The 14,708-nt window shown below is 36.8% G+C and overlaps 1 protein-coding gene across 8 annotated transcripts in view; it reads left to right on the top strand.

Moving 5' to 3' along the window:
• TBL1XR1 (TBL1X/Y related 1) overlaps window positions 1-14,708 on the top strand; it is a 173,460-nt gene that overhangs the window by 152,271 nt on the left and 6,481 nt on the right. For all 8 annotated transcript variants that reach the window (XM_019024155.4, XM_063704393.1, XM_055381798.2 and 5 more), the window contains 4 exons: window positions 3,502-3,623; window positions 3,764-3,838; window positions 7,598-7,725; window positions 8,793-8,958. In XM_019024155.4, coding sequence (XP_018879700.1) covers window positions 3,502-3,623; window positions 3,764-3,838; window positions 7,598-7,725; window positions 8,793-8,958 — 491 coding nt within the window. The remainder of the gene's footprint in view (window positions 1-3,501; window positions 3,624-3,763; window positions 3,839-7,597; window positions 7,726-8,792; window positions 8,959-14,708) is intronic.

The following is a 14,708-nucleotide window of genomic DNA, read 5'->3' as shown; positions in this document are numbered from 1 at the left end:
TTGTAGAGGATAGGCTGCCTGGCAATGCTTGACACCCAGCCTGAAATGATGGCAATCGTGCTTGTCTTCTTACTACTCCTAGCTTTGGACTCCTCACTTTGAACTCCTGACAGTGTCTTACATTGTATGAACCCATCTGGAAACCACTAGGCACAGGAACCCGGGACATAACTTACAATAGCCCTCCTGGGTTGCACATCCTAGCAGGGCAGAGTGCAGTAAGGAACGAATGAGAGTTGACTGCCAAATGAACAGGACAGTCATCCACATTGCTGTCAGAAATGGTGATACACACAAATAGAGGCAGAGTTCACACATCATGCGGATAAAGTTGGCACATATTTTTGTTTACTAGTTGATTTAGGTTGGGTTTCTCCAAAAGGCAGGCCCTGTGCCAAACATTTGAGTGAAGAGACTTATTGTGGAAAACCTCTTAGGAGAAATAAGTGAAGAAATACGGGAAGCAGGATGGGGGAGAGGGAAGAAGCCAAGGAAGGAAGTGATTCTGGTGAAGAAAGGCCCAGTCTCAGCCTGGTGCAGAGGGGAGCTTGCACCTCAAAGTTTTTCTTACGTTGAACCAAGGGTGCTAGGTCTTTAGATCTCTCCTCCCTCCCTCCTTCCCAAAAACATACACAACACCAGCTTGGATATGGAGCAGCAGAGCAAGGCAGTTCTGTGAAGTTTGTCCCTGGCAGCCCTTAGCAGTGAAGCACTCAGCTGGGAATTGGACACAGCACAGGCAAAAAGGCTTATGGGCAGGAAGACCAAACACCAGCTAAAGCAGTGCTGCTTCATGACTAGAGTAAAAATACAGCCTGCAACTTACTCAGCTTGACAACTCTGAAGTGTGATTTTTGACTATGTTTACTTTGTTGGGAATTCTCATAATTTGAAATTTTGTATAAAAAGTGAATTTATGTTAATAATTTTATATGGCACTTTGTTAAAAGGTTGATTGAGGGAGGATTAAATATTTTAAATATAGTTATTTGAAATTTCATGTACCCTCCATAGTAAGTTCCCATTAAATATTTTCTTTCCAATCTATTTCGTTTATGAGCTTACTCTGTCCAAGTGGTGTCCTGATACCTAGTTTTTCATTGTAGAAATATACCCAAAACTAATTATTTTAATGTCTGGTCATATTACTACAATTAGCTTCTTTGTTCTTTAGTACTTAGTACTTTTAGATTTGGGGCTTACCTGATTTGTCTTTAGCCATGCAATGAAATCAATTTCACTCTTTCCTGTTGTCCTTTATCTTTTAAAAAAATATCTCAGTATAGTTCTGATTAAAATTTCCTTTCTGAGTCCTAAATGCTTTAAATCTTCTTTTCCCATTCTTTTTACTTCTCCTATCTATAGTTACAAGTTCTTACGCATGACATATCTCTTGGCTGATAAGTTTAACTGCTTAAGCACCTGTTTGTTTCATTTTTAACATAGCCAGTTACTATTATGCTTGGATATACACAATGAGGGAGTTTGTGGCTTTGTTTTCCCTTTCCACAGACGTCTCTAATCTCCTTTATTAAATGCTTTGTATTTCTACTAATTAGTATACATAGCTAAACTTTTTGTTTTTGTTTTTTGAGACATAGTAGTCTTACTCTCTTGCCCAGACTGGAGTGCAGTGGTGCAATCATGGCTCACTGCAGCCTCGGCCTCCCCAGCTCAAGCAGTCCTCCTGCCTCAGCCTTCCAAGTAGCTGGGACTATAGGCATGGACCACTACACCTGGCTAATTTTTTATTTTTTATTTTTTAGAAATGAGGTCCCACTGTCTTGCCCAGGCTGGTCTCAAACACCTGGGCTCAAGCAGTTCTCCTGCCTTTGCTACCAAAGCGCTGAGTCACACCTGGCCACACAGCTCAACTTTAACTCTCCTGTTTTTCCCCTCTAAGTTTTTTCTTTAAATTAGGGTTGACAAACTTTCGCTAAAGGACTTGAAAGTATTTTAGACATTGTAGGCCATAAGATCTCAGTTGCCACTAATCAGCTCTGCCCTTGTAGTGAAAAAGCAGCCATAGGTAATATGCAACTTAATGCATTTGTCTGGGTTTCAATAAAACTCTTATTTATGGACACTGAACTTTAAATCTCATTTTTCCACATTTGTATGTCTTCCTTTGATCCCCTCCTCCCCCATTGCACTATAAAAGCCATTCTTGGCTTATGTGCCATAGTTTGTCAACCCCTGCTTTAAATGCAGTGTCTTTGATATGCTTCTGTTGCCTAACCCAGTTACTCGCTTAACCCAGTTACTCACTATTATTACCGTAATCTGTGTTGCTAATTACGGAGATCCTTTGCACCTTGCAGCAGGAGACAAGGATATTCAATAATTTCAGAGCTAAACTCAAAGTATTAAATGCCAGCCTGCTTTGGGGCTTCAGAGATTTTTAAATTCATTGATTTTAAGGGCCATTTGATTTTAAGAGGTGTTTGACAAGAACAGATTTTAAGAGGTATTTGGCAAAAGTTGCTTAGAAGAAAATTATTTGCAAATCATATGCCGTATTCCATTTGTTAGTTGAGTAGACGATAATGGGAATGATACTTACTCAACATAACATTTGTCTAACTCTTGTAATTGACAGAGTACTTCCACACACATGATCTCACCTGGTCTTCACCATGTGTACTAAGGATAAAGATAGTACAAGTTTAGTATCCCTTATCTAAGTGTTTGGGACCAGGATTGTGTTGCATTTTTTATTTTTATTTTTTTTCTGATTTCGGAATATTTGCATATACATAAGGCAATATCATGGGGATGGGACCCAAGTCTGAACATGAAATTAATTTATGTTTTATGTATACCTTATAATATAGCCAGATGGTATCATTATACAGTATTTTTACTAGTTTTGTGCATGAAGTAAAGTTTGTATTAAGCATTTAATGTGTGGAATTTTCCACTTGTGGCATCATATTAGCATTCAAAAAGTTGCAGATTTTGGAGCATTGTGGATTTTGGATTTTCAGATTGGGGTGCTCAACTTGTGTGTTATCCTCACTCTTGTGTGTGAGGGTAACACTTGCATGTTACCCTTATCTAAAGAGGATATATCATAGAGGTTAAGTGACTTGCTTGTGTCCACTAATTATGCAGTGACAGAACCGAGGCTTCTTGTCCATTGAACACTCACAGATTTTAGAAATGAAAAGCATGATATCATCACATTTAATTTTATCGTTTTATAAAAGAGAACCCAAGACCCACAGAGCCAGCTCTCAGGAACCTTCATCTCCCAGTTACTAGGCCAGTGTACTTTCTCTTAGGGTCTGTCTCACCTAGAAATAACTAAATTGAAATTTGTTAATATTGTTGTATATAGATACTTTTATTTTAATTTTTTCTTAATATCTTAAAAAGGATAAAGTAAAATGTTTAAGTGCCTGTTAGTATATTTTATTAGTCAACAATGGTTCAAAGCTAAAACTCTTGGATTTTAGTGCATGTGGAATAAAAGCAAACCTAACGTTTGTTCCTTTGCAGCACCAGCATTGGATGTTGATTGGCAGAGCAACAACACCTTTGCTTCTTGTAGTACAGATATGTGCATTCATGTCTGTAAATTAGGACAAGACAGACCTATTAAAACATTCCAAGGACATACGGTAAGAAACCTTTTTTCCACATTAAAGTGGTCATGATTAACAAGTAATGTTTCAGAATAGTTTTAAAGTATGTATGTTTAATATTCAAATAGCTACCCAGTCTATACAATGAAAATGTGAATATTTACTATTATTTTTAGAATGAAGTAAATGCTATCAAATGGGACCCAACTGGCAATCTCTTGGCCTCCTGTTCTGACGACATGACTTTAAAGGTAATTTGCTTAGTAGGGAGAAATGGGTTGGCGGTGTCACACAGTATGGTTGCTCTGGCCGTTTTAAGACCATTTAGAATGTCTGTCTTACATGGAGTGTTTATGCTTGGATGAAAATGCCAACATTTTAAATGGCTAACCATTGTTTTTTAAATTTTATAGTTTCTTTTCTGAAATACATAAAACTATTTGAATGTAGCAAATTATATTAAAATGATGGCTTATGATACAATGAGACATATGATACCCTATTAGTTAGGGCTCTCCAGAGAAACAGAACCAATAAGAAGACGGATGGATGGATGGATGAATGGATGGATGGATGGATGAGAGATTTACTGTGAGAAATTGACTCACGTGATTATAGAGGCTGAGAAGTCCCACAGTCTGCTGTCTACAAGCTGGAGACCCATGAAGGATGGAGGTGTGGTTCCATTCCAGGGCCAGAGAAGGAGTGCCAATGGTGTAAGTCCCAGTCCAGGAGCAGAAGATCAATATACCAACTCAACAGTCAGGCTGAGGCAGAGAATTCTTGCTTCCTTGGCGTTTTTGTTCTGTTTAGAGCCTCACTGGACTGAGTGATGCCCCCCCACATTGGGGAGAGTGGCAGTCTGCTTTTCTCAGTCAGCTAAGTTAAATGCCCGTCTCAACTGGGAACACCCTCAGACACAGCCGGAAATAATGTCTAACCGAATATCTGTACCCTGTGACTCAGTCAAGAAGACAGATAAAATTAGCCATCACCAATAGTAAGAAAGGTCATGCTATAAATTGTCTTTACCATTAGAAAGTCATATGTTGAGGCAATTAAAGTTTATTTGCAATTAAAGTTTATTTGCATATGTAAAGATTTGACTTAATAAGTACTCAAGATCTTTGTAGCATTCATGGATTTGATTGGAATTCTTTGCGTTGTATCATTTGATTTTGCTGTGGTATGACTATGTATCACCATTGCTGGGAAACTGATACATAGCAGAGAATTTCTCATTGAGCGAGCCTAGTTGACATACCAACATCCACATCTCAACATGTATCTCTGTTTTTCTTGTTGTATGACTAAAAGCAAAACTGCTGTCTCGCACCTAAGCACACCAGATTCCTCATTTGGGGAAAAAAGCATTTGGAGGTAAAGAACAACCTAATACTTATTTCCAAAATAAATGAAGCTTTGAGCCCTCTCCTGCAACAGCTAACCCTCTACTGAAAACAATTTTATCCTTGACTTTGCAGTACCAAGGACTGCAGATGTGATGACCGTTACAGATATGAAAATCATGAGGGAAAACTGCTTTTCCTGCTACTATGAACAGATTAAATTTAACTTTGCGAAGCTTGTGAGGTTTTCTCCTTTAAGTATCTGCTATGTTTTTAGACAGTTCTTCTTAAGTCTGGGCTCCCTTACAAAATTGCTAGTAGTGAATACTCTTCTTAATGCTTTCATCTTTGGCTTTTCCTTATGTGCACACGTATTAATGCTTATAACATGAAAAAAACTTCTTCTGGAACTGTGTGTGACACATATGAGGAAATGACAGAAGGGCAGTGTCCAGAGGGCCTTGTGCCACATATTGAGTTGAAGCTGGAGAGAGGTTAAAACTAGAAATTGTTAGAGAGCTTTTCTTCATCCTAAGAATGTTTAAATGTCACAACGGATTTTAAAGCAAAAACTAGGATGGATGGATAATGTGTAATGGGCCGTTTTCCGAGAAGAGGGAATGCCAGATGGAATGAGAAGGTGACGTTGAGTCATGCGAATGGAGGAGATAGGTGGGACTGATGCTTAGAGAACTGTAAGCTCGAGATTAAAAACTGGGAATTCTCAGCAGGTAGGTGGTGTTTAAAATCCTTGGGCATGGCCAGGCCTGGTGGTTCACTGTTGGGGTTCAATCAGGCTGGTGGGAAAAATATTAGAGATAGTTATAGAAATAGACACATATCTTCTTGGAAAGCTGAGAAGTAACTTCAGTAATAGATCTGGCTGAACGCGGCCTGGTTCCTTTACCTTTAGTTAAACAAATTAAACTAGTAATAAAGGAAGGCAGAGTAGTTTACCTAGCTAGCTTGTTTACTCATATAATATTAAGACTAACCTTCGATGTGCCATGGGTGCTCAAGTGCTTTTTACTTGGGAAGTCCACAATGTCAGTTACCCTCTAATGGTGTTGACTCAAGCCTTTGTGAATTAATCTTACTGAATAAGTTCGAGTCTCACTAGCGGATAGGGCCATGGTTGCAACTGTTTACAGAACTCTCCAGGGAGTCTGTAAGTGGCTCGGACACCCTCAGCTGGACTGGCAAAACAGGATATCTGTGTGTTAGTGTACTTTATTCATCCATTGCTGGGTCAGGGTCTGCAGGCAGACCCCCGCAGCTAGTGCCCCCATGTTGCCACAGCTCATGCTTATAATTAAAGCACTTTGGGAGGCCGACGTGGGCAGTTCACTTGAGGTCAGGAGTTCAAGACCAGGCTGGTCAACATGGTGAAACCCCATCTCTGCTAAATATACCAAATTTAGCCGAGCGTGGCGGCAGGTGCCTATAATCCCAGCTACTCTGGGGGCTGAGGCAGGAGAATTGCGTGAACCCGGGGGACAGAGTGGCAGTGAGCCAAGATTGTGGTGCTGCACTCCAGCCTGGGCAAGAGAGTGAGACTTGATTTCCAAAAAAAAAAAAAAAAAAAAAAATTGGGGCAGGGACAAAACTGTGTAGGTAGTACAGAGTAAGAAAAGAGGGGACCTAAAAAGTCTTAGAAACTCTAACAATCACCAAATCAAGAGGGATGAGGTTTCCAAAGGAAACTGAGAAGGTGACTGAGAAAGTGGAAAAAGAAAGTATGTAGAGGAAACTTATTTCAAGGGAGGTAAGAGTTGAGAGTGGCCAACAGTATCAAATTCTATGAATTAGAAAGGTCTAATGAAATCAGTTCTGAAAACATGTCGTTTAGACTTATTTTACTTGGGGTTGTAAATACATAGGGCACCAAAAACACTCTGATGCTTCATTATCTTTTAATGGTTATGTCACGGAAATGTAAAGTTGAGCTGATTTTTTTCTTGGTTGGCCCTTGGGTTTGGGATGTTGTATGTGTATGTGTTAAGGAGATAACTGCAGGACCTACCATGTCTTTATTGAGTGATTTTTTTTCCCAGAAATACTCTTCGTGTTGATTTCTATGAATTTTTGCTCAAAAATAATAGTCACTTGAAATCTATACATATAGGCATATTTTCATCTCAGGAAAGGCTTATTCTCTACTTTGACTACTTTTTTCTACTTTTTTTTTTCCTACTTTTCATTTGAGCTTTATTTCCTATGTTACTTTTTACAGTTCTGTGTGAGTCCTCATTATTTGTAAGTTGGTTATTTATTTTCAGTTCTCCATTGTAAAATTTTCCTGATTCTAAAATTCTAAGAGCAGTTTATTATGTAGATCTTTTGCTTAAGGGACAGTGTAAAAACTGTGCCTTCAACATTTTAGGATCGTTAACTAATCTCAGAACAACTATAGTTAATTCAGTCTTCAAACTTCGTAATAGTGAATATTTTTAAAGGGCTTAAAGCTAACTTTTTTTTTTAACAGATGTAAATATTAAATATATCCTATTGCATTTCAGTTTCTTTGTAAATATTCTATCATCATTCTGGTTATATCACTCATATTTTAGACTGTCCATATAATATTTTAAGTGTCAAGATAATATTTTAAATGTACTTATTGTATGGAAAAATAATTGTATACATTTTTTTTTTGTTTAGATATGGAGTATGAAACAAGACAATTGTGTCCATGATTTGCAAGCACATAATAAAGAAATTTATACTATCAAATGGAGTCCAACAGGACCAGGGACTAATAATCCAAATGCCAACCTTATGTTAGCAAGGTGATACTTCTGTTTCATTCTTCCTTTTATGAGTCTTCTACAAATCAAACTTCCAATAAATATGACAGAAGTTTAGGGAAGATTTCATGAAGTGGAAACTTTTTTTTTTTTTTTTTTTTCCAATTTCAGTAGTTTTTGGTGTATAGGTGGTTTTTGGCTACAAGAATAAATTCTTTAGTGATGATTTCTGTGCACTGGTTTTGCAAGCAGTGTAGTGTACCCAGTGTGTAGTCTTCTATTCCTCACCTCTCTTCTCAACCTTCTCCCCACCCCCACCTCCAGTCCACAAAGTTCATTATATCATTCTTATACCTTTGTGTTCTCATAGCGTAGCTCCCACTTACAAGTCAGAACATGATATTTGGTTTTCCATTCCTGAGTTATTTCACTTAGAATGATGGCCTCCAGCTCTATCCAAGTCACTGCAAAAGACAATATTTTATTCCTTTTTATGGCTAAGTAGTATTCCATGGTGTATGTATACCACATTTTCTTTATCCACTTGTTAGCTGATGGGCACTTACGTTGGTTCCTTAAGGGGAATCTTTAAACACTGAGTTTTATTATTGTTTCAAGTTATAATGATATTCTATATTGAAATAATCAAATATTGACTGATACCAAATACTGATTAAAATCCAAGCAATTGAGGCATAGCAAAATCTTCAGTATCTTTAGAAAAAAAAAAGATAAATGGAAAAATGTGGTCACTTTGGTGTTCAAAACCATGCGAAAGAGGGATTATTTAGACAGAGAGGAATACAGTAAATGAGCACATTTATGTTTTCTACTCCTGGACTTGGGAGATTCCTTTAAGTTGTTTTTTTTTCACTTGTTTAGCTTTTAATTTCTAGAACACTTGCTCTTCTTTCTAAATTTCATTTATTTATTATTTTCTTGTCACTGACTTGAAGATCACAGAATATTCTTCCTAACAGTCCAGTCGGTCTGCTTCTCATAAAGAATTTTGGCTATTAGATGTGGCTGAATATGGGAGGTTGGGTGGGAGCAAGGCTGGGGGAGTATTTCCTTACTTATAAATTAACTTTCTTTCCTTCTTTTTTCAGTGCATCCTTTGATTCTACTGTTAGGTTATGGGATGTAGACCGAGGGATATGCATCCATACCTTGACAAAACACCAAGAGCCTGTGTACAGTGTAGCTTTCAGTCCTGATGGCAGGTATCTGGCAAGTGGTTCTTTTGACAAATGTGTACACATCTGGAACACGCAGGTATGTCTCCATTATTTAAATGGTCAAGTGCTCTTAAATTTAGGTAGAAGCATTTGCCTATACACTCTGCCTCACCATTTGGTTGTCATTCCTCTTGTGGCATTAATTGAATTATTGGTTTTAAAATAAGATAGAAACTAATGGAAGTTATATCTTTATGGAGACCAGAATTTTGAAATGGATTTAGATCATTTGTTTTATTATTTATTATTGTATTATTTTGTTTTTTTCCAATGGTTTTGCAGATATCAGATGTGAATGTTTAAGATGTATTTATTTAGATAAATGACAGATTTTATTTTTCAAAATAGTTGTCTCCGAAGGAGCTATATATGAGCAGTAAAAGTCAAAGGACCAGATTTTATGGCTGAATGCAATAATTTATGAGAAAGAAACTTACAACTACATTACCTTTTCAGGTAGTATGTATAGTGTTTCAGAGATTCTTAAAAGTGGAGAAAACAGTCTGTTGCTTTCAATTTTTTAAATCTTCTCAGTGTTTTAGTTTTTTTGCTCTATGTACTATACTTTTTTAATAGCAGTCACTGGACTCACCCCTCTCAGTTATCGGATCTTTGTTGGTTGTAGTGCACACATAATAAGTTGTTATGGTGTATTTCTCTTTGTGTAGGTGTCCGCCACCATGGTTCATTTCACAAATTAATTTTCATCACTTACTTTGAAGATTTTTAAATTACTTTATACATGCATACAGTTCAGAAAAAACCTCAAACCTTGTATAAAGGTATACACTGAGAAACTTTGTTCCTCTCCTGCTGGTAACAATTTTTATTAGTTTTTATTTCTTCCTAGCTTCTTTATGAATAAAAGCATTGTGCTTCTTCCATTTTACACTACCGCTGACAATATAAAATAATATTTTACCTCACAGTTCAATCCATTAGTGATAAATGGTATTTCAGCATAGTTTTAAATTTGCATTTTCTTATGAATGACATTAGGAATCTTTTTTTTATATATTTAAGCATACTTGTTAATTTTTCTGTGAACTGTTTGGTCATGTTTTTTCCATTATTTTCAACTGGGTTATTCATTGTCTTTGATTTCTAGCAGCTCTTTATAGACTAAAAAACTAAACCCTTTGTAATGTGGTTGCAGATTTTTGCTAGTTGAACAAATGATTATTAAGCCTGAATCTTACATTACATTTTAATAAAATTTTTTAATATTTATTTTTGTTTTTTTTTAAATAGAGATGGGATCTTTCTATGTTGCCTGGGCTGGCCTTGAACTCCTGGGCCCAAGGGATCCTCCCACCTCAGCCTCCCAAAGGGCTGGGATTACAGGCATGAGCCACCATGAGCCTTCTAATAAAATTTTAGGCTGCACATGGTGGCTCATGCCTGTAATCCCAGCACTTTGGGAGGCCAAGGCGGGCAGTTCTCTTGAGGTCAGGAGTTCGAGACCAGCTGGTCAACATGGTGAAACCCCATCTCTCCTAAAAATACAAAAATTAGCCAGGTGTGGTGACATGTCTGTAGTCTCAGCTACTCGGGAGGCTGAGGCAGGAGAATTGCTTGAACCCAGAAGTGGAGGTTGTAGTGAGCCAAGATCACACCACTACACTCCAGCCTGGGCAACAGAGTGAGACCCTGTCTCAAAAAAATAAAAATAAAAATTAAGTAAAAATGTTCTGCTTTAATTTTTATTATTACTTCCTTACCTCTACTCCCATATTTTCTGTCTTTATGAATATATGCCTATGTTGGATATATTCTGTAACTATGATATATATGCCTTAAAAAGTCTTTCCTAAATTTTAGTTTAACTTTGTGTTTCTGGGAAGACACTAATCATACACCCAACTAAACTTTATTTTTCATTTTTTTTTTTGAGACGAAGTCTCGCTCTTGTGCCTCAGGCTGGAGTGCGATGGCACGATCTCGGCTAACTGCAACCTCCACCTCCTGGGTTCAAGCGATTCTCCTGCCTTAGCCCCATGAGTAGCTGGGATTATAGGTGCCTGCCACCACACCTGGCTAGTTTTGGTATTTTTAGTAGAGATGGAGTTTCACCATGTTGGCCAGGCTGGTCCCAAACTCCTGACCTCAGGTCATCCACCCGCCTCGGCCTCCCAAAGTGCTGGGATTACAGGTGTGAGCCACCATGCCCGGCCTCACCCAACTAAACTTTTTAAAACTGAACAACAGTTACAGAGTTGATGAAAGTGAATCTAAATCTAAATAATATCATTTCCATGTATATTCAAGTTAGTATTTGTTCATTTTCACTTTTAATAATTATACATTTCAAACAGAAAATAATATAACACTCATATATCTACTGCTCAGATTTAATTGATAAGAACATGTTGCCACACTGTTGTGAATCTCTTCCTTCCTATTTTTACCTGATAAAATGTTATAGATACAGATAAAGTGTTCACCTCCATTTTCCTCTTCCTTCCTAGAGGCTATAGCAATCCTGAAGAGAGTGCCTGTCATTCCCATGATAAATGATATATACTACTATTTTCTGTGGTAAAATTGTAATTAATCATGCTGTTGTGAATCTTCTATTGTATGTCTTTTCAAGCTAGTGTTTTTTACCACTTCTTTGAAATATCACATTAATACTTGTACCTCTAGAATGATTATTTATTTAGACTATTCCAGAGCATTATATGAATATATTAATATATTCATTAATAATATATTCATAATATGAATATATTAATTTTCAAATTTATTTTCCTATTGGGGGATTTAAAAATGTACAACATTGCTGGAACATCCTTACGCGTTTTCTTGCGCACGTGAATGAAAGTTTCTTTAACGCTTCTCTGTCTCTCTCTCTCTCTCTCTCTCTCTCTCTCTCTATATATATATATATATATATATACACACACACACACACACACATACACACACACACCTGTGCATAGCATATCCTGTAAGTGGAAGTCATGGCCCATACGGTATATTTACGTGCTTGTGCCTAACTGCTCTTCAACGTGCATACACCCATTTACATTTCTAATCACAACATTTAGGATTTCCCATTTTCCTTTAACCTTAGGTTATCAGACTGGTAAACATTTTTCCAATTACATGGATATGAAACATTTTGTATTTACATTTTCTTGATTGTCAATTAGTTTAAATATCTTTTCAAATAGTTATTATACAGTTGGACTTTAGCATTTTAGTTCACCACCACCACCACAATTTTTCAATTGTTTTATATTCTGTACTGATTAGTGTTCATTATGCATTCTGGGTACTAATCCTTCCCGGTTATATGGATTCCAGTGATCTCCCAGTACCTTCTTTTTTATTTTCTTCATGTGGAGTGTTTATCACATAGAAGTTTTGTGGGGTTTTTTGGTTGTTGTTTTGTTTTGTCTTGAGATAGAGTCTCACTATGTCGCCTAGGCTGGAATGCAGTGGCAGATCAAAGCTCACTGCAGCCTTGGCCTTCCTGGGCTTAGCTAATCCTCCCACCTCAGCCTTCCAAGTAGCTGGGATCACAGCTGCATGCCACCACACCCCGCTAATTTTTGTATTTTTCTGTAGAGACTGGGTTTTGCCATGTTGCCCAGTCTGGCCTCAACCCCCTAGGCTCAAGGGATCCACTTGCCTCAGCCTTCCAAAGTAATCCTGGGATTACAGGCATGAGGCATCACGCCCAGATCATATGAAAGTTTTTAATGTTAATGTTTAGATGTATTTATCTTTCTCTTTTTAAAATTAGTTATTTTTAGAGATAGGGTCTTGCTGTGTTACCCAGGCTGGACTCCTGAGCTCAAGAGATCCTTTGACCTCAGCATTCTGTGTAGCTGGGTCTACAGGCACATGCCACTGTGCCCGGCTAGATCTTTCTTTTTTGATAGCTTTTTTTTTTTCATAGCTTAATACATTTTTCCTTGTAGATATCACTGAGGTCTGATATTTTTTCATGAAGTATCTAAGTTTGATTCCTTTACATTTATTTTTTTAGCCCCTTTGGAACTGATTTTTATATATGGTGTGAGGTACAGATATTTCCATTTGGGTAGTCAGTTGTCTTAGCACCATTCATTGTCCCCTTTCTGTTTTCATAATGCCAGTTTCATATACCTAGTTCATGTATATGCAGTTTGTTTATTACCTTCTCTTTTATTCCATTTATGTATTTGCCTTATCTGAATCAACAGCATAGTTTTAATAATTCTAACTTTATAATCCCTCTTGTTATTATTCTTCAAAACTGTTTTTCTGTTCTTGACACTTTAGTCATCCATATTTCCACAACAGAGCACACAATTTTGGATTTTGTTTATGAGTGCCTTGAATTTATAGGTGAAATTAGGGAAAATTGTTACTGAGTTTTATCACCCATAAATATGTTATATCTCCATTTATTTGTCTTTTATTCCTTTGGTAAAGTTTTATAATTTCTCTAAGGATCTTTTTTCCTAATGTGTTTTGAGGTGCCTTATGGTTTTTATGTTACTGTGAATGACCTCTTTTAAAAAATATATTCGTTTTATATACTAGTTGTTGCTCACATTTAGAACATTTTCAGTGAACTTATTTAGTCCATTGTGACAAAATCAATTTCAATGAAATTTGGGCATAGAACTGTAGAGTGCTGATGGAAGATACTACAAGACATTGAAGGGCATTTGACCAACTGTTCATATTATTTTGTTTTCACTATTGTGTACCAAAAGTCTTACTTTTTCAAACTTTGAAAATAGTAAAACAGTGAATTTTCAGTGCAGGAGAAAATCATTATCCTATTGTTGTATATACATCCAGGTTTTTTGTTTTCCCCTTTCTTGTATGATGAGTTGCCTAAGCATTTGATGAGTAAATTGTAGAAGTCTTGTGCCAGCATACATACAAATTTGAGGTAGATGCCGATGATCTGAGCCATTGGCCTTTTTAAATGTCTTAGCTCTGCCTTGTTGCCCATAATGTTTTGGTTCGTTATAGCCCAGTTCAAGCTTAGAGATTGGTAAGTGCTTTTTATAAAAAGTTGTTTTGTTTTTTTAACCCCCAAGTTGGCTGTAGATTGAATGTCTGTAGGTTGACTATAGATTTTATTTTTTATATCTCAGCAAACTAGATTTTGTTGGTTCTACTTTTTTCTCTCCTCATTAACTATAGATACTCAAAGCCTACTATACTTGAACTTAATCTCATAAATTATGAGAAATTTTAAGTAAACAAAACAGTTGAGCCTTCCCAGCCTGATAATCAGTAGCAATGTGTCAGTACCAATGCATCTGTGATTTGTGCCACATTACTGGGCTAAATTTGAAGAGGAAAGCTCGGTCAAACATTCTTCCAGCTTAATTGTCATCTTGGATAGGCTGAATGGGAGGTATTTTCAAGGTGCATGGTTTGTTGCCATGTTTTTTTTAAGTAGATCTGCCACCTCTAGCTTGACTTTAGGTTACCATAAAGCTGCAGAGGTTACTTTTCTGATTTGTCAGGGCTGAACACCTGAAGCATATATTTCAGTTTTCATAACAGGACCTGTGATCTTTGTCCTGTTATATTGACTGGTTTCATAGGAGAATATATTTTTGGATTGAGTTTTAATTCTTCAGTAGCAGCTGAATAATAAAATAACATTGTTACATTTATGATTCAGCTTAATGAATGATTACATTGTTAGTATTCCTGCCTGTGTTTTTTGTTTAAACATATAACGTCTTTCAAGAATAGTGTACATATCTGTCTGGGCACTGTGGCGCATGCTTATAATCCCAACATTTTGGGAGGCCAGGGTGGGTGGAT

This window comes from Gorilla gorilla, chromosome 2 (assembly GCF_029281585.2).
Source record: "Gorilla gorilla gorilla isolate KB3781 chromosome 2, NHGRI_mGorGor1-v2.1_pri, whole genome shotgun sequence".
In the NCBI taxonomy this organism is placed as follows: Eukaryota; Metazoa; Chordata; class Mammalia; order Primates; family Hominidae; genus Gorilla; species Gorilla gorilla.
This window is presented reverse-complemented; position numbering and strand designations above follow the sequence as displayed.